The sequence below is a fragment of the Stomoxys calcitrans genome, chromosome 3, assembly GCF_963082655.1.
Source record: "Stomoxys calcitrans chromosome 3, idStoCalc2.1, whole genome shotgun sequence".
Taxonomy (NCBI): domain Eukaryota; kingdom Metazoa; phylum Arthropoda; class Insecta; order Diptera; family Muscidae; genus Stomoxys; species Stomoxys calcitrans.
Genome location: NC_081554.1, coordinates 7,190,500 through 7,214,189, shown reverse-complemented (window position 1 = coordinate 7,214,189; position 23,690 = coordinate 7,190,500). Strand labels below are relative to the sequence as shown.

The 23,690-nt window shown below is 36.1% G+C and overlaps 2 protein-coding genes across 3 annotated transcripts in view; both read right to left on the bottom strand.

Moving 5' to 3' along the window:
- LOC106089501 (kappaPI-actitoxin-Avd3b-like) lies at positions 1–414 on the bottom strand. The gene is made up of 2 exons (XM_013255341.2): positions 309–414; positions 1–243 (listed from the first exon to the last, which is right to left on the bottom strand). The coding sequence occupies exons 1-2, from the start codon at positions 373–375 to the stop codon at positions 74–76; spliced, it is 237 nt and encodes a 78-aa protein (XP_013110795.2). The 5' UTR covers positions 376–414; the 3' UTR covers positions 1–73.
- A 6,555-nt stretch (positions 415–6,969) lies between these two features.
- LOC106089507 (homeotic protein ocelliless) overlaps positions 6,970–23,690 on the bottom strand; it is a 118,655-nt gene continuing 101,934 nt past the window's right edge. For both annotated transcript variants that reach the window (XM_013255352.2, XM_013255353.2), the window contains exons 7-8: positions 8,839–9,020; positions 6,970–8,104 (exon numbers count right to left, since the gene is read on the bottom strand). In XM_013255352.2, coding sequence (XP_013110806.1) covers positions 7,419–8,104; positions 8,839–9,020 — 868 coding nt within the window. In that variant the 3' untranslated portion in view covers positions 6,970–7,418. The remainder of the gene's footprint in view (positions 8,105–8,838; positions 9,021–23,690) is intronic.

Here is a 23,690-nt window from a genome sequence, read left to right as displayed (position 1 = left end):
TATCATTGAATGTAATATTTTATTTGTTGAGTATTATGGTTTTTACAATTTGTTCCTAGATCTTTTTTTAGATTTATTCCTTGCACTTTTCTACGCATTCTTCCATGGTATGGAAATTATTCTCATTGCCATCACAACCGCCATAGAAGAATTTCACACATTCATTGGAGGAGGCCACATAGGTGTAACGGGGTAACATGGCACGGCAGATGCCAATCTCGGAAGAAGGCAAGGCGCAAATTGCTGAAGAAGTGAACGAAAAAATATTTTCAAAATTCAAAATTATTACATACACGATTTGAACTTACGATCCTTAAGAGCCAAGGCAGAGCAGGCCAAGGCAAAAATAGACAAAATCAAAGCAAATACTTTCATATTGATTTAATAGGAAGTTCTCTAAGCGAAACTTTAATCAAGACTAATAACTTCCAGTAGTTTGTATTCAACATTTATACGATTTTTCTAAGACATCAGGGGAGAGAATGAATATTTATTCTCTTAGTGATTCAGAGGAAAAGCTCTATTTATTCCAAAAAACCACAAAAATACATTTCTCTTCCCGGAAGACTTGAGAGCAGAGCAAAGCCAGCCATAACTTTTGGAAATACAGATAAGGCATATCTTTGGCTTGGATTTTGTCAACTACCGATCATATATAATTTTAAATAATAATTCTCACATTATGTGTCTTGAGCGGTCAAGGTCATGTGTTTTTGTTTCTTCTGACTGATTTTAAATCAATGAAAAATTTTTGTTATTTTCGAATAGCTCAGTAAATATTGTTGCTCAATGTTTTCTTAAAAAATATATGGGAAGAGTGTGTCTCCAAGAGCAAATGCTTTAATATAGTAATTAAATTTTACTACGTTCAGGGTTTGTGAGCCTGACCAAGAAACTCTTTCCCACACCGGTTGATATTGAAATTGTCACTGTTAAGATCTGTCTTAGATATTTATCCATATTTATTACCTGCTCATATATTCCTCCGTCTTCAAGCGTTGAAACGTACATGAAACACATTTCATTTATTCTACATGCCTTCCAGTCTGCAAGGGCGAACGATATATTAATCACTCTTGGGGAATTTTATCTGCCAGATATTAAATGGATGGAGAGTCTTAATATTAATGATTTGTTACTTACTTTACTTTACTTTAATTGGCTATGACAGAATATTTGTTCCACTAGCCGAACGTGGAATAGCGTTCCAGGCGCCTCGATCTTGTGCGCTCATTATAAAATCTCTGACACCAAGTTTCGAGGTGTCTCCCACCACTTGATCTTTCCATCGGGATTTTGGTCTTCCCGGTTTGCGTGTACCATCGTGTTTAGCTTCAAAAGACTTCTTTGCTGGAGCTTCTTCATCCATTCTGACAACATGACCTAGCCAACGCAGCCATTGTATTTTGATACCGACTATGCTATCGTCGTCATACAGCTCAAACACCTCGTGGTTCATACGTCGCCTATATTCTCCATTAACGCAAACTGGTCCATATATTTTACGAAGAAGCTTTCTCTCAAATACTCCAAGCTCTGCCTCATCTGCTTTCACAAGTACCCATGCTTCAGAACCATATAACAGCACGGGTAGTATCAATGTCTTGTATAGTGTAATCTTCGTCTGTCGAGAGGTGGGCTTGTTTCTAAATTGCTTACTTGGTCCAAAGTAGCATCTGTTTGCTAGTATTTTTCTTCGTTTAATCTCAAAACTGGTGTCATTCATTTCGGTTACGATGGTGCCGAGCTAGATAAAGTTACTGACTGTCTCAAAGTTGTGGTTCCCAACTTTCTCTATTTTCTTCATCTGCTCGGTTGTACAAGGCTTTTTGGGAGTTGAAACCATCCATTTCGTCTTATCTTTATTAACTGCAGTTACTACTTCCGGTGACCGACCTATGATATCGATATCGTCGGCATAGGCAAGTAGCATGTGTCATCTTGTGATTAGTGTGCCATATCTATTCACATCTGTATCTCGTATAATCTTCTCCTACAGGATATTAAAAAGATTGCATGATAGGCTGTCTCCATGTCTGAAACCTCGTTTGGTATTAAATGGTTCGGATAGATTCTTTCCTATTCTTACTGAGGAATGCGTATCAGCAAGTGTCATCCTGCAGAGTCTTATTAATTTTGCAGGGATACCAAACTCAGACATGATTTGTTACCCACTGATATTAATTAGAGTACGGAAAAATACATTGGTCGGTTAATAAGTTTTGGTCTGTCGCAAACAAATAAGGTTTATAACTCATGTGGAAAACTTCTCGACCTTATTTTCGTAAGTCATCCCCGCGATATATTAATTTTTCTTTTTAACCCCATTACCCGTCCAGAGGATAAATATTACCCAACTATAAACCTTCAGACCATTTTATCGTTCCTTTCTACATGCCATAGGAAATCATATCAAAATACGTCTGTATATTGCTTCTCCAGGACAGATTATGTTAAATTGAATTCAAGTTCAATGGACTAGAATACTCCCCATTCAATGAATTCTTTGTTGGTCCTCAGTGGAATACTCCTGCGTTGTCGAAATTGAACAGAAAGAATAAACTCTATAGAAAATTCCAAAGTGGTTCAAATTTTGATTATACGAATTATTCAATAGCGAGGTCGAAATACACGATTATGAATAAACAACAACTGTATGGCAAGTACATAACAAAGATGAAGAATGAGATGATATCGAATTCTAAATCCTTTTATGGTTTTATGTAACGGTTTGCCAAAGAATTTGCACTTTGGACAAGTTGCAGCGGATGATGGTATTGGAATCTCAAATATATATATATCCCTACCCGATTTCTGAATTCTCATCTATACACATAGATGTCCATAGTTTTGATGTTTCTACGGTGTTGGAAAACTTAAGATGACTCAAAAGTATGACAGCTCCTAGGCCACTGGATGGAATTCCAGCATGCATACTGAAACATTGTGCGGAAAATCTCGCTCTTCGTCTTTGGATACTCTTCAACAAATCTTTATATTCTGGGTATTTTCCTGAAATGTGGAAGGAGTCTTACATTATTCCTTTATTTAAGTCGGGTTAGAGAACTGACATTTCCAATTTTAGAGGTATCGCCAAGCTTAATGATATACCAAAAATATTGAAGAAACTTGTAATAGATTCAGTATTATTCCAAATAATGTCTATCTTATCAAAATACCACCATGGTTTTCGAAAGCATGGCTCGACATCTTTTTATATATAAAATTCAATTTGTGTCTGTTTGTTTGTTCCGTATAGACTCAAAAACGGCTGAACCGATTACCTTGAAATTTTCACAAAGTGTGTAGGTTGGTCTGGAAGGAAACAGGCTATATAAGTTTTTTGGTATCGGGAGGGGGCGGACCCTCCCCCTTACCCCAAATGTACTACCCAAAAATAAAAGTGGACCGATCGGGACAATATGGGATTCAAATGAAAAGTATTCAATAGGCTTTATAATTTATTGATAACGGAAGTGGGCGGACTCTCCACCGTTACCCCAAAAACACCACAAAAAATTAAAAGTGGACCGATAAGGACAATATGGATATCAATTGAGAAGTATGCGGGAGTAGATAAAGAATCTGGCATACAACTGTTCTAAATTTCAGTGAAATCGGGTAATAAATAAAGCTTTTATGGGCTTTAGACCCTTTATCGGGAGATTGGTCTATATGGCAGCTATATCTAAATATAGTCCGATCTGATCCATATTTACGTCGGATATTGGGAGGCTCATTAACCCACTAGAGTGATTACAACAAACGGACAGACAGACGAACAGACACACGGACATCGTAAAAACGTCTAAGAATTTTACGACGATCCGAAATATGTAAACTTTGTAGAATCGGAAATTGATATTTCGATGTGTTGCAAACGAATGACTCAATGAATACGATGGTGGGTATAAAAATGAAAGTAGGCCTCATTAGATGGTTTCGAGAGTAAAGTTAAATATTTCAAAAATATTCTTTCGATGAAACTTTTATTTCATTGTAGAGGTTAAAAAGTGAAGCTAAAACTTGCTTACGAAGAAGAATGACATTTTTATAAACTCTTCTACATAGAGTCTAATAATGAATTTGAGGTTGTTATAAGTACATTCCAAGGGTATAAACTTCGATTGCTTTGAAAAAATTTAATATCAAATGGTTTATCGTTAAATGATTATCCAGAAAGTTGTTGCCTCTGGCATAGACCTACCAGAAGAAAATTTATTGACACAAAAGAACTATCCACATTTTTTGGGAATTTTTAAGGACTTTATTTTTATTTTTCTTTATTATCATTACAATTTTCTGCAATATTATCTAATAATTGTTTATATTTCCTAAGTTATATACATGCTGAATACTTATATTTCGTAGGTTGGTATGTATATGGTTGTGTGTTTATATTGATTTAAGCATAATACTTTTATATCGCAATGGTTTTTCTAAAAACTAAAAATGCTACATATTTTTATTACAATATATAAATAATTATTCTGCATATTATTTCAAGATTCAAAGTTTTGCTATATATACAAAAAAGTTTTTTTTTTTTTAAGATAAAAATAAATTAAAATATATATTTATCTGTATTATTATTATTAATTCATATATTAATTAAGGCCTTATTAAGTAGGTGCAGATATATGAATATTTTCAATTCGGATTGCTATCAAAAATAAGGAATAATTTTTATGGTACACAAAAAATCCAATGTTCAGATATTATAATAAATGAAACAAGTAAAAAGGTGTTAGGTTCGGGAGGGCCGAACTTTGGATACCCACCACCTAGGGTATATATACCATCTTTCGTCAGAATCCGGATAAAATGCATAACTTATGCCCCATAGCAGCTTTATCGAAATATGGTCCGATTTGGACCAAATTCGATATGGATATTGAGTGGTCTAATAAGTACAAGTCATTGCTCAACAGAACAAAATATTGGTCTTTTTGGTAGCTATAATCAAATATAGACCGATCTGAACCATATACGATACGGATGTCGAAAAGCCTAACATATAGCAGCTATACCCAAATCTGAATCGATCTGGGCCAATTAGCAGAAAGATGTCGAAGAGCCTAACACAACTCACTGTCTCAAATTTCGGCGAAATCGGATAATAAATGTGGCTTTTATGAGCTCAAAACCTTAAATCGAGAGATTGGTTTATATGGCAGCTATATCCAAATCTGAACCGATATGAGCCAAATTGAAGAATAATGTTGAAGTGCCTGATACAACTCTCTGTCCCAAATTTCGGCAAAATCGGACCATAAATGCGTCTTTTATGGGCTCAAGACCTTAAATCAAGAAATCGATCTATATGGCAGCTATATCGAAATCTGGACCGATCTGGGCCATATTGCAGAAAGATGTCGAGGAGCCTAACTTAACTCACTGTCCCAAATTTCGTCAGTAAAAATGCAAAAAAATGCGCCTTTTATGGGCCCAACACCATAAATTGAGAGATCGGTCTATATGGCAGCTATATCCAAATGTGGACTGATTTGTGCCATATTGCAGAATATGTCGAGAGGCTTAACATAACTCACGGTCCCAAATTTCGACAAAATGGGACATTAAATGCGCCTTTTATGGACCTTAAATCGAGAGATCGGTCGATATGGAAGCCATATACAAATCTGGACCGATCTAGGCCAAATACAAGAAGGTTGTCGAAGTGCCTGACATCCTTATCTCCTTGTTAATGCTGGCTACATTTGTGAGGTTTCCTGCAATGTTAAAACTTCTCTACCAAGTGGTGTCGCTATGCAGCACGAATTTTGGATTCGGCATAAAAAGAAGGCCCCTTATCATTGAACTTAAACATTAATCGGACTGCACTCAGTGATATGAAAGAGGTATCCCCTGTTCCTAAATGGAATGTTCATGGAAAATTTAGTAATTTACTAAATAGCGTGATTAGCACAGACAGACGGACAGACTGACTAGATCGTCTTAGAATTTTACGCCGATCGTATATGTATATATGTATGTATGTACTTTGTTGGGTCTCAGATTATTATTTTCATGGAATGACAATAACTTTCCAAGGAGCAAAACCAGGAGCTTGAAATTTTGCACAAATATTTGCTATTAAAATATCGGTTGTGATTGCAAATGGGCCAAATCGGTTCATGTTTTGATAGCTCCCATATAAGCCGATGGATAGCTCCCATTTAAGCCGATTTCCCGATTTGAAATCTTGAGCCTCTAAGGGAGCAATTATTATTCGATTTGACTAAAATTTTGCACGAGGTGTTTTGTTATGGCTTTCAAAACACGTCGAAAGTAAGATCCAAATCGGTCAACCGCTTGATAGAGCTCCCATATAAAACGATTGTCCGATTTGAATTCTTGAGCCTATAAAGTAAGCAATTATTATCCGATTGGACCGAAATTTTGCGCAGCGACTTCTCCTGTGATCTTTATACGTGTCCTGCCAAGTGTGTTCTGAATCGGTTAATAACCTGATATAGCTCCCATATAAACCGATTTCCCGATCCTTATGGGGCACAATTCTTATCCGGTTTGGGTGAAACGACTTATACTATTATGGAAATTTTTATCCATAATCCTGTTTTAGCCTATAGAGATGTAGCGTGCAAAGAAATTGATAACCGATCCATGGTGGACGGTATATAAGATTCGGCCCGGCCGAACTTGGCACGTGTTTTTATGTCAGGTCGGCTACTTTTGGGAATGCCCTCGTATTTATGGTTAGCAACATATGTATGTTCCAAGTCATCATTCGGAGAGCTGCATCTTAGTAATCCATGGTGGTTTCTATTGGGAGAACTTCACACTTCTGTATTAATCATGGTTTATATTAAAATTTTTTATATTTTAAATATTCATTATTATATTTTAGTTTTGAAGTTAAAGATTCAAAAACAAAAACAAATATATTTTTTTTACAGTTCGTAGAATATTTGAGTTTGTAAATGTTTACACTTACATTTTAAAAGCATATTAATAATTACGCTTGTATATGTACAACTAATTAACCTATTCCAAAACTAATTACAATATCTCCTTATAATAGAAATTTATTTTGTTGCACTTATTTAACAATTTTCCCAGGGTCATTCAGTACAGCAATGATCCAAGAACCCCGCCTGATGACATTATAATATTCTTGTAAATGTGTCAGATATTTCTGTTTGCCATTCACAAATACAAAGCAGAATAGCGACACTGTAACCAGGCCTTATGTTGCGTCAGAAGACAAAGAATAAGCTTAAAACAGGGTTGCATAAGTCTTATTTTCATTTTGTGCTCCTCTGATTTAACATCCCTGGTTCAAACACTCTCTCTCTCGAACTAAGGCTTTCGTCATGCATATAATCATAGAAAGCCTCTCTCTGACTTTCTCTCTTCATATGTACATTTATCGAATAAGAGATACCTCGTCTGCCTTAGATGCCTTCGGTTTTGGTTATGATGGCCCCGTTTGTACAATTCAAGGGAGCCTCTTTTGACGACGAATTAGACGAAGAGATTTGGGTGGGTGTGGTGGGTGGTGAAAGTTGAGTGACTGCATGCATTTGTTGTTGTTGCGAAGCCTGATGTTGTTGGTGTTGATGTTGCTGCAATTGTTGTTGATATGTTGAGGGTGGCGTTGTGGCTGCATGACTTGATGGCGGTGATGTTGAGGACGATTGATGATCCATTAGTGTAGGCATCATGTTGGCCACCAAGCCATTCATGGTGCTCGCCGTCATATCCTGGGCCTCGTTTTTCAAACGCACACCAGCGGCTGCTGCTGCAGCTGCTGCCGCCGAATGATGATGATGATGATGGGCATTGCTCAAGGGACTGTGATGGAATGAGAGTGGGGGCAGATGAAGGCCGGGAAAGGCTAATCCAGCAGCAGCTGCAGCATGCAGGGATTGTAATAAGGCAGCAGAGTGTTCTTGGGCTTTGCGACGTAATTCGGCCACCGAAGAGGAGCGAGGATCACAATTGCCATGGGCCGAATGGGGTGGTGAATCTGGGGAGCTAGTGCTCGAAGAACAAGACACATTAACCGAAGAGCCACCGCCACCGGCGTGAGGGGGCTTAAGAGTGCAGCAAGAACAAAGGCCGGAAAATGGGGAAACGCCTGAGGAAAGGGAAATACGAAAAATAAATATTAGCTGGACAACTCAAAAGGATTTTTCTTAAACTAAATAATAAAATTAAATTCCTATCTGCTTTTGTTAAAAGTTCTAATCGAATTCCATTATCCTTATGGAATTTTTAAACATCTAATGTTCCCTCTGGCACTGCTCTCAGGCAGGTAATTTAACTAAAAGCTTAAAAATCAATGGCTGTCAATTAGAATTTGTATCGTTCCATCATCGTGCCATAGCTGTAGCTGTAGCTGTATGGAGAAAATGCCACCAGAGGAAAACAACTCATTCGACGAAGCTTTTCTTCTAACGACATTAATTGCATTCGATGTCGTGGAAAGTTATCTATCTTGCTTTGATTGAGTGAATCAATATGGAATTTTGTGCTGCCTTTATGCCTATGATGTGGGCTCGTCTGGCAGCTGTTGGTTGGCCTATGTGTAGTCTCTGCTGGTGGATGCATAACTGATTGACAATTTTACCAATCTGGGGTTTTCCATCATTCCATGATGACGTTTGTTGCCGACAATCATGATGATGATGATGACGATGAAAATTTAATATCTTCATCATCAGCGTTCAAATTTTTCTTTTAACTTTGTGAGTTCTGTTAGTGATTGCTATCCTTGTTGTTCTATGGCAATCAGTTTATCTGTCTGTCTGTCTGTCTATGTTTTTAGCAAAAATCAAAGCCATATCAAATTTCCATAGAAAACCATTTTACCTTTTAATCCCGGGAACAGAGGCTGCTGTGAAAATTGCGAGCTCAACGAGGCCAAATGTGGTGGCAAGAATAGCGAAGGTGTATGATTTGCTCTAGCTGCCGCCGCAGCACCACTGCTGGCAAGGGATGTTGGTGGCGGTGGTGGTGGTGCTTCATTTAAAACCGGTCGGAAGCCACAATTGCTGCAAGAAAAGAAAAGGGCAAATATTTAAAATTAAAGGATTTTTCGAATAGAATTTTTTTTTAAATATTTTTATTTACAAAATCATTCGGTTATATATTGGGTTGCCCAAAAAGTAATTGCGGATTTTTCATATAGTCGGCGTTGACAAATTTTTTCACAGCTTGTGACTCTGTAATTGCATTCTTTCTTCTGTCAGTTATCAGCTGTTACTTTTAGCTTGCTTTAGAAAAAAAAGTGCAAAAAAGTATATTTGATTAAAGTTCATTCTAAGTTTTATTAAAAATGCATTTACTTTCTTTTAAAAAATCCGTAATTACTTTTTGGGTACGAGGGTTGCCCTTTATATTTCGCGATTAGAGAACAAAAACAAATATTTAAAATGCAAATTTTGCCCATAAACATTCCACTAAGGAACTGGGGCAAACTTCTCACATATCAATGAGTGCAGTCCGATTTAAGTTTTAAGCTCAATGATAAAAGGCCTGCTTTTTAAAGCCGAGTCCGAACGGCGTGTCGAGGTGCAACATCTGTGTGGAGAGAAGTTTACATGGCATAGTACCTCACAAATGTTGCCAGCATTAGGAGGGGAAAGCCACTGCCGAAAATTTTGTCTAATATTCTCGCCAGGATTCGAACCCAGGCACTCAGTCATAGGCGGACATGCTAACCGCGAAAATCGCTTTTCAAAATATACCCCATTAAGATCTATAAAGTTTTGCATGCGTTTGAACCAATTGTCGAAGCATTTTTGCCACTCTGATGGAGATATCTCCAAAACATGCATTCTGGAGGCATCAACCGTTTCTTCACGGAAAAAAAAGAAGTCATTCGGTGCCAAGTCAGGACTATGCGGCGTATTGACTCATCAAATCGATGTTTTGAATGTTCAAAAATGCGGTTGTTTGAGCCGATGTGTGAGAGCTCGCATTGTCGTGGTGAAGAGTGATCTGTTTTCGGCGTTTGGTTTTCCTGATTTCTTGGAACTTGGAACAACTGGCAAAAAAATGGTTGTGCTCCACTCAGAATTGACTATTCTGCGTTGTTCTAGTGGTACGATTGCGACATATCCAGTTTTTCCGAAAAAAGGGGCGATCACTTGCTCAGAAGTGCTTGTTGCGCGAGCAACTCTTGGATCTGGATTTGGTTCATCTTGAAATACCCATACAGTCGACTTCTGTTTACTTTTGGGCTCATACGCATAAATCAACGATTCACCACCTGTAACGATGTCATAGACGTGTTACGTAGAACCGCGAAAGTATTTTTGGACCATTTCTTTTGACCAAGCACAGTTATTGGTTATAAAAAAACACCTCATGCAAAATTTCAGCCAAATCGGATGAGAATTGCGCCCTCCAGCGGCTAAAGAATTCAAGATCCAAGATCGGTTTATATGACAGCTATACCAGGTTATAAACCGATTTGAATCATACGTAGCACAGTTATTGGAAGTAATACCACAACACCACGCTCAAAATTACAGCCAAATCGGATAAGAAATGTGCCCCCTAAAAGCTGAAGAAGTCAAGACCCCAGATCGGTTTATATGGCAGCTATATCAGGTTATGCACCGATTGGAAGTGATATCAAAAAACCTCGTGCAAAATTTCAGTCAAATCAGGGGAAAATTGCGCCCTTTAAAGGCTCAAAAAGTTAAAACCCAAGATCGGTTTATATGGCAGCTATATCAAAACATAGACGTATATAGCCCATTTGCAATCCCAATCGACCTACTCTAATAAAAAGTAGTTGTGCAAAATTTCAAGCGGCTAGCTTTACTCCTTCGAAAGTTTGCGTACTTTCGACAGATAGACAGACGAACGGACATGGCTAGATCGACATAAAATGTCATGTCGATCAAGAATATATATACTTTATGGGGTCTTAGGCGAATATTTCGAGAAGTTACAAACAGAATGACGAAATTAGTATACCCCCTTCATATGGTGGAGGGTATAAAAAATCGAACAAAAATATTCACAATTTAACTCCATTTTTTGGGCGAAATGAATCTTTGAAGTTACTGTAAGCAACACAAATAGCGCTCGTATGTCAAAACGTTGTGAGTACGTATAACATCAAAAATGTCAAGCTTTACGATAGAGCTGCCAGTTGGCAGAATGCACAAGGGTAGTCTAATCCCGAAATATGAAAGGCAACCTTCGTAATAAGTCCTGAGTCTGCGCTGAGCCATACTTAGGGATCCCAACGTTAACCTTGAACAAACGATGATCCAGCTGTTTATCAGGAAAAAGGGGATGATCTCTGCGTTTGTAAGCAAACTGAGCAGGAACACTCCCCCATTATGAGGTTGAGTACAAGGCTTACAAAAGTTAGTCATTATGCAGAGGAGCCATAGGCTCTTTAGGGGGATTGACATATTCTAGGTGTTGTTATAAGGCAATAAAATTTCTCATATCTGATTTTCTTAATCTGATAAATAATAACCATTAAATATTTATTAAGTAACAAAAACTCTAAAAGATCTTCTAAAGAGAGTTAAAAAAAAACTATTGCATCACTCTGAGCCCGCATGAATCAACATCATCTTTAATTCCATTACTGGACCTCCTTCTTTGCGAGAGAAGCGAAGAAATCCCAATCGTGTCAATTATAATGTTTCCAATTAAACAATTAAAAACACCCATTCTCTGATGAATACTCGCACAAAAAAACCAAACAAACAAACATTTCTAAATTGATAAATTTAAAAAAAAAAAATTACATGAAATTAAAACTAGAAGAGGAAGGTTTTTGCATGCAACCCAACCATTATGGGTTTTTTTTTTCATTAAAAAACCAAAGGCAATGATCCCTTGTGTCATTAAAAAGCGTATGATGGTCGTTTTTTGTGGTGGTGGTGGTGTTGAAAATATGGGATTACCATTACCATCTTCTAGTTGCGGCTGGTGATGTGATGTGATATTCAAGTCTGCATTTTTTCCATGCTGCTCCTTCAAATGTAATGCTGTAGTTGGGAGTATTGGAATGCTTACCATAAATATCGTCACTATCACCATCATCACCATCATCACCATCGTCATCATTTATCGTCTGTTGGCTGGGCAATGCACGAGCGGGAACTTTTGCTGCCAGCCTACCATGGCTTGTGTGTGTCTCTTAATTAATTCTTAATTGAAGAAAATTAAAATATTTTTACTGTCTAATTGTATTTATTCATAAACATATCGTTTGACGGTCCCATGCATAATCATATAACATGCAAATCCCCTGCCCCCTTTATGATATGGATGATACAAAAACAGAAAATTGTCACATTAAAGAAAAGACAAACAATTGCTGGTGTGGCACCCTGGTAATCCAAAGGTTGGTTTTGAAGTTTTAGGGGACACAGCTCTGGAGAAATTTTCCTTACGACAGAAATACATACCATAAAAGATAAAATTTTACTGAATAAGCTCCATAAGCTCTGTAAAAACTGATATCGGTGCCTTGAAGGGCGAAATGAAGCTCCCTGACTTATGCAAAACTTCTCTTCAAAAGGTTTCTTCCAAGATATTCGAAGTGACTAACATCAGCAACCATGAGTTCATAAGCCATCTCTTCGTTGGGAGCTAATAATTTTTTTTTGTTTGGTTGAAAATCATTTCTCTCTTTGAAAGTAATTAAATTTTTTCCTTGGAATCCAAAAGCAAACATCCGCTGGGCCTTCTTTTACTTTATATGGAAGAAAATTATCCTTTGAATATTTATTTTCGACTTTTAGTGAAATAACATGCTACGAAAATAGTATATGCATATCGCTTGGAGGCCACCGTAGCGAAGAAGTTTGCATGTCCGCCTATGACGCCTGGATTCGAATTCTGGCGAGACTATCAGAAAACTCGGCTATAAAAGGAGGCCCCTTATCATTGAGCTTAAAACTTGAATCGGACTGCACTCATTCATATATGTGAGAAGTTTGCCCCTGTTCCTTAGTGGAATGTTCATGGGCAAAATTTGCATATCGCTCGACTAACAGTTTAACAATGTAAGTGCCTTTATCTGTATCCCATATGAACTTTATTGTACTTCTAATTCGCTCGGAGGTTTTAATGTCATTTAAGTTTGGATGTTAGATGTACTCCATTCTTAAAACACTTTATTTCAGCCCGTTATTCTCATTATGTCCAATTTAGGGGTGTGGTCCCACATTTGGATATCAGATTCGTATTCTACTCCGAAATACCTTTATTTGAGCCCAATATTGCGATGGTTAGTAAATATTAGCTATTTGTGGGGTATTTTGGGCAAGGGCTACCGCCACAGAAAGTTGGTCCCAAAAGTGGGTATCAATTCCGGTCTCTATTCTCCAATACCTTTAATTCGAGACCCACATTGACATGGTCGGTAAATATGGCCAATTTAGGGCTGGTTTAGGAAGTGGGGTATTCCCCCACACACTTAGCCGTGAAAATATTTCAGCATCGTGCTCAATTCTCATATATCTCAAGTACCTTTCATATGAACCCCATATTGCCATTGGCCTCGAAATTGGATATCAAATTCGTTTTCTAATCTAAAGTACCTTTCATTTAAACCTCTTATTTCAAAGTCAGCAAATATGTCTGGTTTGGGGTCTGGGCCTCTTATAACTCCGCAATATCGAGCCGCACTGTCTTGAAGACCCAAATTGTTTTGTTGAGCAAATACGTCCTATTTGGGTTTTTCTATTGGAGTGGGAGTCTCGAATGATGATATCAGATTTGTGATCTACTCTCAAATACCTTTCATTTGAGTCCCATATTTCCATAGTCGGCAAAAATGACCAGTTTTGGGGCTGTTATGGGGGATGGGGTAGCCACTCAGTAACTTGGCCCTGAAAATATATATCAGATTAGTGTTCTAATTTAAAATACGTCTTATTTGAACCCCATATTGCAATGGGCATCAAATACTTCCTATATGGTGGTGGGGTGGCCCCATTACACGTTTTCCCGAATACTGATATCAGATTCGTGCTTTACTCTCAAAGACCTTTCATTTGAGCCCCATATGCTATGGTCTTAAATTTGTCTTTTTTTGAGGATGTTTTTGAGAAATGGGGTGGACCTCCAGGAGCATGATCCCACATTTGGATATTAGATTCGTACTGTAATCGCAAATACCTCTCATTTGAGTCCCATTTTGACATGGTGGGTAAATATATCTGATTTTGGGGGTTGGGGTGGTCCTCCAAACACTTGGTCCGATAATTGGATACCAGATACATTTTCTAATCTTAATTACCTTCCATTTGAGTCCCATATTGTTGTGATTGGTCTATAAATATATTTAGTAGGTTTCGGGGGTGGGGCGGCCCCCTAGGTATCCATCCGAAATTTGGATACCAAAATTTTTGTTTTTAGTTTGCTATGAGAGAGCACACAACATTTCGCTTAAACCGCACCACCCATCTCCGAGATCTGGCGTTTCTGAAAATTAGGGTAAGAGGGAGGGTCCGTCCCCGCTTTAAATATCAAAAAATTTAATGCCCATCTGTGAAAATTTCAAGAAAATCGGTTCAAACAAACAAACCGACAAACAAATACAAATTGATTTTTATATTTAAGATTCTGTTCTAATGCTATTCCCTTTAATATTACTCTAAAAAAAGTTTAAAAAATAAATAATAAATATTTTAATTTTTTCCCTTTAAGTAGGGTTTTACTCCATTTTAAGAGTTCACTTAAAAGGCCTTACAAAATTTTATTATTGTTTTGGCATAACCATCAAAAAGCTTAATATTTCTAAATTAATGGAGAAATAGTGGTTAATTGAATTTTTCCGTCCCTCCAGTTTATGGTATTATTTTCATTTATTAATTAATTGTGTAAACAGAATTAATTTGTGTTTGTATAGCTATCATAAAAAAACAGATGCTTATGTATGTAAACATATTTGTCATTGTAATTGTGTATGACAATTAGATTATCTCCCCTCACAAATGGTAATAATCATTTGGCACGCTTATCATTTAGAGTAATAAGTGATCGCGTAAATATTTTTGAGTTGAAGAAAATAAATGTTTTTCACACGCATGGGATCAAACATGCGCCCTTTATACTCTCAAACTGTTAAGTTGGGTCTCTATGGCAGCTATATCAAAATTTTGCCCGACTTGGACAATATTTAAAGAGGGCGTCGAGAAATCCAATAAAACTCACTGTACAAGATGGCAACGAAATCGGGCATTGCAGTAGCTATTTAATGGCTCAAGACTTAAAAGAAGAGATCGGTCCATATTTCAGCTATATCCAAATATTCGGCAAGGTCCAAGATCTAAAATATATAAATCGGCCCATCTTCGAATTTCATCTCAATATCTTAATTTTTAAATTTTATGATTTCAACAGTCTGACGCACGGACAGACATGGCTAGATAATCTTACTATATTACAGAGTACGACTCTATATGCCAGGTTGTACTTCCGAAGTTGGTGTCCCCAATCGTAAATTAAAACACGTGTATTTAAAATACAGATTTAAAAACAATGTACAGTTATAACTGTACTGAGTATAACGATGACTTAGCACCGAATCCCGAAGCTTCCGCTTCAGATGAATTCTAAATGCAAAGTGAAAAGAGTATTAAGTCTCTTAAGCCTATTAATCCATCAATAAGGAAAATAGCGCCTAAAAGTATGTTTTACTTTTTAACATTGATTAGGAATGACAGAACAAGCCGAGCTCAGAATAGATTTTAAGCGCCTCTATCTTCTGTCCTCCTGCATATTCTCACACCTAGTTGTGAGAAGTCTTGCTTCACTTGATTTTTGAAGTCTAAAGAAGTCAAATCGGCAGAGCTGTTTATATGGGAGCTATTTTAGGTTATGGATCGATTTAGACCATAGTTGGCAAGTATGTTGAAGGTCATAGCAGAAGTCGTTGTACAAAATCGGATATGAATTACGCTCTCTAGAGGCTCAAAAGGTAAAATCGAGAGATCGGTAAATATTGGAGCTATATCAGATTATGAACAGATTTGTACCATACTTGGCACATTGGAAGTCAAAACAAAATAACTTGTGCAAAATTTCATCCAAATCGGATAATAAATGCGCCCTATAGCGACTCAAAAACTTAGAATTCGAGATTAGTTTATATGGGACCTTTTTCAGGTTATAAACCGATTTTGACCATACTTAGCACAGTTGGTGGAAGTAAAAACAAACCACCTCGTTCAAAATTTTAGACAAATTTGATTAGAATTGCGCCCTCTAGAGGCTCAGGAAGTCAAGATCTGAGATTGGTTTATATGGTAGCTATATCAAAACGTGGACCGATAAAGCCCATTTACAATTCCAACCGATCTACACTAATAGGAAGTATTTATGCAAAATTTCAAAAAATTTCGCGTAGCTTAGTTAGCGTGCTTTCGACAGACGGACGGACAGGGGTAAATTGACTTAGAATGTCTAGACGATCAAGAAATAGAATCAGAAGCATAACACTGTCAAGACGCTGAAGACGAAAAAGAGCTCCCGTCTTCAAATACTCTGGAAAGACCAAGCCAGCCCCCCGCAATGGAGACTTCAGACAGTGTCCTGTGGAGGGAGTTAAAGTCGGTACAGCAACGGAGGAAGCGCGCACGTCCCCTGAGTCTTGATGGAGGACTGTGTTTTCCAAAAGGATGCCACAGCCATCACGGGCGGAGAAGATATTGTTGTAGTCGTCATATAAGTTTATAATCTCGATTTGGGCATTTTTACAATTTTTTTTCAATTTTCCTATATAACCTTCATATGAACTTATTGGTCGTTTAGACCCATGATCCAATATGACTCAAACATTGGCTGTGAAGCTGGGTTATTGCATCATTCACAATTTTAACAAAGTTCTTAGATAGTTTTGTTTCGTAGTCCTCCTTTGGCTCATCGTTTTATATAAGGCAGCGTTTTTTGGATATTTTGGGTAAAATTTAAGGTAAAATTCAACAGTTGCCTAAATACGAGTTTGTGGCCTTCTTTCTGATGTCTTTCTCATCCTTGTGAGTTATACATGTAAATCAAAAAATATCAAGTCAACGCACTGCTATAACTGGCATCCCAATTCATGACTGTCTTATAGTCTTTAATCCTTCTGTAAGTAACTGTGGTATTTTCGCGGAATTTTGAATTTATGCAGCGCCAGCTTTTCATAAAAACCAACCAAGCCACAAATGTAAATTTTATTTTGGCCAAAAATGGAGCCTGACTTTTTAATGCATAACAAAGTTGTTTTTTTATTCGTTTTGTGGATTTTTCATTTCTGTTTATTCAGCCTGGACTGTTTTTTTTTTTTTTTTTTTTTTTTGAGGAATAAGAGGAAATATGAATTTTCACTTTTTTATTTGGAAATGTATTTACCTCCTCCCTCCTGGTATACCTTAGCATTCATCCACATTTTTTTTTAGTTGCAATGCAATAATGATATCAAAATTTTTGTGTTTTTTTTCGTTTGGATCCCCCAAATGTTTCCATTTATAATGTAGGCTATTGCCTTAACTTTGCCATACCACTTGGCTATTCATTGCCTTATTTAGAATAAAAAGAGAATTTCAAATGAAGTCTCAATATGATGGGCACCACCATAGCAATGGTTCGTTCGTTTTGCCATCGTCATCCTTGACTGTTGCCATTGACTCTCTGGAGGTTTGGATGATGGTTAGCCATTCGCTCATTGGCTACAATGATGATGACTATCAAATTTTTAGCTTTTTCATTTTAATTTGATTTTTTTCATCACTCTTCTGGCCACAGGTTATTTAAGCACTATCCCCCTATGGGTATTGCGAGACGAAAAGAAACAGTTATTATACACAAACTATAATTATAGTTGAATAAAGATTAGAAAGTTTTAACTTTGGTTTATTGATATATAAATTATTTCAATTGTAAATGATCGATACATATACAAGTAAATAAGTTAATCATATGCTTAATGCTTGTCGCCAAACAAATTAAAAATTAGGATATGTTATGTGTGTTATGTTATGTTATGTTATGTTATGTTATGTTATGTTATGTTATGTTATGTTATGTTATGTTATGTTATGCTATGTTATGTTATGTTATGTTATGTTATGTTATGTTATGTTATGTTATGTTATGTTATGTTATGTTATGTTATGTTATGTTATGTTATGTTATGTTATGTTATGTTATGTTATGTTATGTTATGTTATGTTATGTTATGTTATGTTATGTTATGTTATGTTATGTTATGTTATGTTATGTTATGTTATGTTATGTTATGTTATGTTATGTTATGTTATGTTATGTTATGTTATGTTATGTTATGTTATGTTATGTTATGTTATGTTATGTTATGTTATGTTATGTTATGTTATGTTATGTTATGTTATGTTATGTTATGTTATGTTATGTTATGTTATGTTATGTTATGTTATGTTATGTTATGTTATGTTATGTTATGTTATGTTATGTTATGTTATGTTATGTTATGTTATGTTATGTTATGTTATGTTATGTTATGTTATGTTATGTTATGTTATGTTATGTTATGTTATGTTATGTTATGTTATGTTATGTTATGTTATGTTATGTTATGTTATGTTATGTTATGTTATGTTATGTTATGTTATGTTATGTTATGTTATGTTATGTTATGTTATGTTATGTTATGTTATGTTATGTTATGTTATGTTATGTTATGTTATGTTATGTTATGTTATGTTATGTTATGTTATGTTATGTTATGTTATGTTATGTTATGTTATGTTATGTTATGTTATGTTATACAATAATGTTTTTCTTATCTTTTGATTTATGTGTGCTAGATATTTATGGACAACTGTTTGCTAATTGCATTCGAAAATAATTTAGATTGCTCTAATTGGACAAATCTTTTTTCATCTTTCCTTTCTCTTTCTAGCTTTTGACGGGTATGAGTTTTTTTCTTGCATTTTAGATTGCTTCTGATTGAATTGAAGTGGGGGTGTTGGCAGGGGAGTTGGGAAAGATTTTCTACATGACTATTATAGTTTGGGGCGGTAAAAGAATTGCATTTGCTCGAGACTTAAGAGCAATGCAAAAAAAATGTATGGAAAAATTTTGTTTGCGTGTAATTAAGCACTCATCCTTTGGTCGTAATTGAATTTTCCCATGTGCACATTCAGTCTTCTTTGCCAAAGAGGCAAGAGCAATGATGCAGACTGAGTATCCTTGTCGTTGGCGGCAACATCATCAGAATCAGACTCGTCATCGTCAACATCATCGTTCGTTATGGCAATAGCGAAGAACATTTTGTTCGAATTGAAGTCTGCTTTTCAGCAAGGGCACGAACAAAATTCTGCCTGCCTTTAGGCTGAAAGTCAGTTCCACTTCATTCTTGAGCACATACAAATGCATTGCCATCTAGCATATGTTCTGTTGTCATCGTTGTTATCTTTTAACATCCCGGTACATCCTTCGGTACGCTATTGGTTCAGCTTGGAAACAATCTTTTCTGTTTTTGTGTTTTGCAGCATTATGCAGTTAACAAGTGCAAGTTCAAATGTTATCAGAATATGAAGGATTTTTAATTTTGGTGACACGAAATTAGGACTCGAATACAAGGACCTCCAATAATTTCTTAAGTTTTTAGGAAAATGAGTCTTAATTTTGCGGATATATCGTCCTTTAGCGTTATACCTTGAACTTATGTTCTAGGACCGTTAAAAATTCGCTACAGTCTTCATCAAGGTGGCACTTGAGATGGCATTACAGATTCCAGAAAATAAAATATAACCAAATTAAATCAAATTAATAAAAATTAAATAATTATTATTAATACATTTTATTATAAAATAAAATAAAATAAAATAAAATAAAATAAAATAAAATAAAATAAAATAAAATAAAATAAAATAAAATAAAATAAAATAAAATAAAATAAAATAAAATAAAATAAAATAAAATAAAATAAAATAAAATAAAATAATATAAAATAAAATAAAATAAGATAAAACAAAATAAAATAAAGTAAAATAAAATTAAGTAAAGCAACATAAAATGAAAGAAACTGAATAAGATTTAAGATTTTAGTAAATAGCCAAACTTCGACTCCATAAGTTTAGAATATTTTTTGGCCCAACTTGTTTGCCAATGAATGACATTTTAAAACTCTATTATATTTTGTGACAATTTTTTTTGCTATTTTGGTAAGCCATATATATTTTTCTTCTTGTTTTTAAAAGGAAAATACTTTCTCTGCTCGCTTGTAATAAATTAACCAAATTAAAAAATTTTCACACAATAACTTTTTTAATAGAAAACTTTGGCCAAAGATTTTTCGACGAATGAAGCAAGAAACAACAAAATCATCAAATAATGAGAAACTTGGAGAATTGAAAAAAAAAAAAATGTATGACACACACCAAGGCATAACAGCACAGATGAATGAAATAATCTTAAAAAAAATCAACGCCTTTAGGCCAAGCACATGGTTAATCAACGAAACGAAGCAGACGAAGCTCATATACCCTGCAACTCTTATGGCAAATTTTAATATGTGTGAGAGGCAATGCGTGTGAGTGTGTGTGTGCGAGGGAGTTAAATTTAATTTCCGCTTGCTGAAATCCATGGAAAATTCATGCCAAATAAAAACCAAAGCCAGTGTCATACACCTACACCTACACATAGCAAAGCTTAAAATTCAGTTATACACTCTCTCTGTTTCTCTCTCACTCTTTCACTCCCACACAATGCCTGCATTGTGCCGAATGGCAAGCGAAAACATCAGCATCATCATCTGTAGCTTAAGTGTGTATTTGTGTTTGTTGTTATTGGTCTTATGTGGGTGGGTGGAGGGTGGTGGCGGTGCTCTGTTAAAAAGTTCCTACAAACAAATGAGTGTTGAGAGCTGTGCTGAGTTCTTTTTCTGTTAATTACTTAATGAATAATTAAATATTGGCTTAATTTGGTTATTAAAAATTTCGAATTTCGTCGGTATCCTCGGAATCAGACCAAACCAAATGTAATTCCAATGCTCGGTGGCACAGTAGATGAGGAGGTGGGCAGGAGGCTTACCGATGGGCTACAATGCCAAGGAGATAATGTGCAGATTTATTATTTCATTTATTTACTCATTTGTTTGTGCAGCCTTTGGTTCGTTTTGGCCCAGGCATTCACTCATTCATTCATTCTCTTAATTGCAAATTTAATAAACCTAAAATTTTTGTAATGAGAATATGAAACAAGGATGGCAAAGTCTTGGCTGGTTGACTGGCTGATGATGCCTCTGGAGGGGCTGATGTAATTAATGTTCAAGGATGGTGTTTTAAATTAAACAGATGAGCGCTTTAAGACATAAAGTGTTGTTTTTAAATATTTAATAGAAAGGTCTTTGTTCCATTAATACAAAAAAAAATCCATAAATATAAAATTTTTAAGAAACTTTATTTGAGACTATTTTTTATAAATAAAAGAAACAAGTTAAAAGGCATTAAGTTCGGCCTGGCCGGATACCCACCACCACGGATAAGACACTAAATCGGCGGAACGTTCTATATGGCAGCTATATCCGAATCTGGACCTATCTGTGCCATAATGCAGAAGTATACTTAACTTAACTCACTGTCCCAAATTTCGGCGACATCGGATTATAAATGCGCCTTTTATGGGCCCAAAACCTTAAATCGAAGGAACGGTATGCAGCTATATCCAAATCTGATCCGATCTGTGCCAAATTGAAGAAAGATGTCAAAGGTCCTAAAATCGGATAGTAAATGAGGCTTTTAAGGGCCTTAGACCCTAAAACGGAGGAGCGGTCTATATGGCAGCTATATCTAAATCTGAACCGATCTGAGCCAAATTAACGAAGGATGTCGAAGGGCTTAACACAACTAACTGTCCCAAGTTTCAGCAAAATCGGATAATAAATGTGGCTTTTATGGGCCTAGGGTCTAGGGATCGGAGGATCGATCGATCGATCGAGATTGATGGCAGCTATATCAAGATATAGTCCGATATAGCCCATCTTCGAACTTAACCTGCTCTTGGAGAAAAAAGAATCTGTGCAAAGTTTCAGCTCAATATCTCTATTTTTAAAGATTGTAGCATGATTTCAACAGGCAGATGGACAGACCACAGTGACATGGGGCGGTTTAATATCCGCACTCTCTTTTCAACCTAACCTAAATATCAAACTTGTTTCTTTTGAGGGCTGGGTGGGCTTTCATGGATTTTATTTGTTGGGAAAAGCTGAATAAACGCCTAGCACTTATCACCTAATAAACCATTGTCGCCCTCAATTCTTGTTGCCACACTGTGTTGTTTGTGGCAACAGGAAATCGTTATAATGTAACCATCCATCTAGCACAGCCCATTTGAGATGTGAATTAAATTGTCCATGGCTAAATATGTGCATATGTATTACAGTTCATTAATGATAAACAAACAGAAAAAGAGAAACAAACAAAAACATAGCGGATATGATGCGTATGGTTTCTGTTGTACAACAAAAAATTGCCAACTTAACGCCTTTTTGGCCGCACAGTGGGGTGCCATAAACATAGACATAATGCTGGCCACTAAAAAAACGACAATAACCCAAAACACAACAGGACACTAGACAAAAACAAAAAACACACACACACCAAAGGCAGGAGTTAGGCACACGCACACATACCAGCAAGTAGCCAACCGTTCGAAAGGTCGTGAATAGCCAAAAGGCATACCACTAGGGTAAAGTATATAAAAAAAAACACCAAACCCCCCCATGGACCATTGGAAATGGCGAAGCAGCAGAGATTGAAGCCAACAAAATTGCAAACAAAATGATTGTGCTAAATTTAATGACTCTCAACACGACACGAGCCATAAGGCAAAAATTGGTCCCAAAAAACCACAAACACTTCATGAATGAATCAGAACGGAAGCACAACACTCTCACCATGATGTTGATCCCCTTTTTAGCTTAACAATTGCATTGATTTTCGATTTTTTTTCCTTCTCGACTGTATTACTCCTGCGACAATGGGATAATTTATCAAATTTCATACAGTTGATTTACAGGGGCAGAGTATGTCAACATGGGTTCTTCTACTCCCATGCTACTCACACAAATCCAAGTTTCAGCCTATTTCCATCTCTTGTATCTGGGCATTCTAGGGGGTGGTGCTTTTGGAATCCCATCAACTCGTTTTTTGCCATCATCATCCGTTTTGTAATTCATTCAAATGAATGCTGGGTGTTTTTTTTTATGCAAAATTGTTTCCTGAATTTATGGATGATGTCAGAATTGTTTTTCTACGACATAAGCCAGACATTCAATTTGGTTGGGGCTCCAAACTAATGGGACTAATGATGATGGGTATTAATATGATTTTTAATTGATGAGTATATAAATTTGTAGGAGGTTTTGTTATAAGCCTCTTTTTATTTGAAAAAAAGGCAACAAACTATTGATTATTCTGCAATTCCACTAAAGGAAATTAAACTTAAGGCACGCTACAAAAAATCCTACTGTAAACAAAATATTTTAATACCCTACACCACTACTGTGGTACAGGGTTTTATGTGCATTGTTTTATAACACCCAAAAGGAAAAGAGATAGACCCATTGATAAGTATAACGATCGACTCAGAATCACTTTCTGATTCGATTTAGCTGTGTCTTTCTGTCCGTCCGTCTGTCCATGTAAATTTGTGTACAAACTTCAGGTCGCAATTTTCATCCGATCGTCTTCAAGTTTGGTACAGGCATG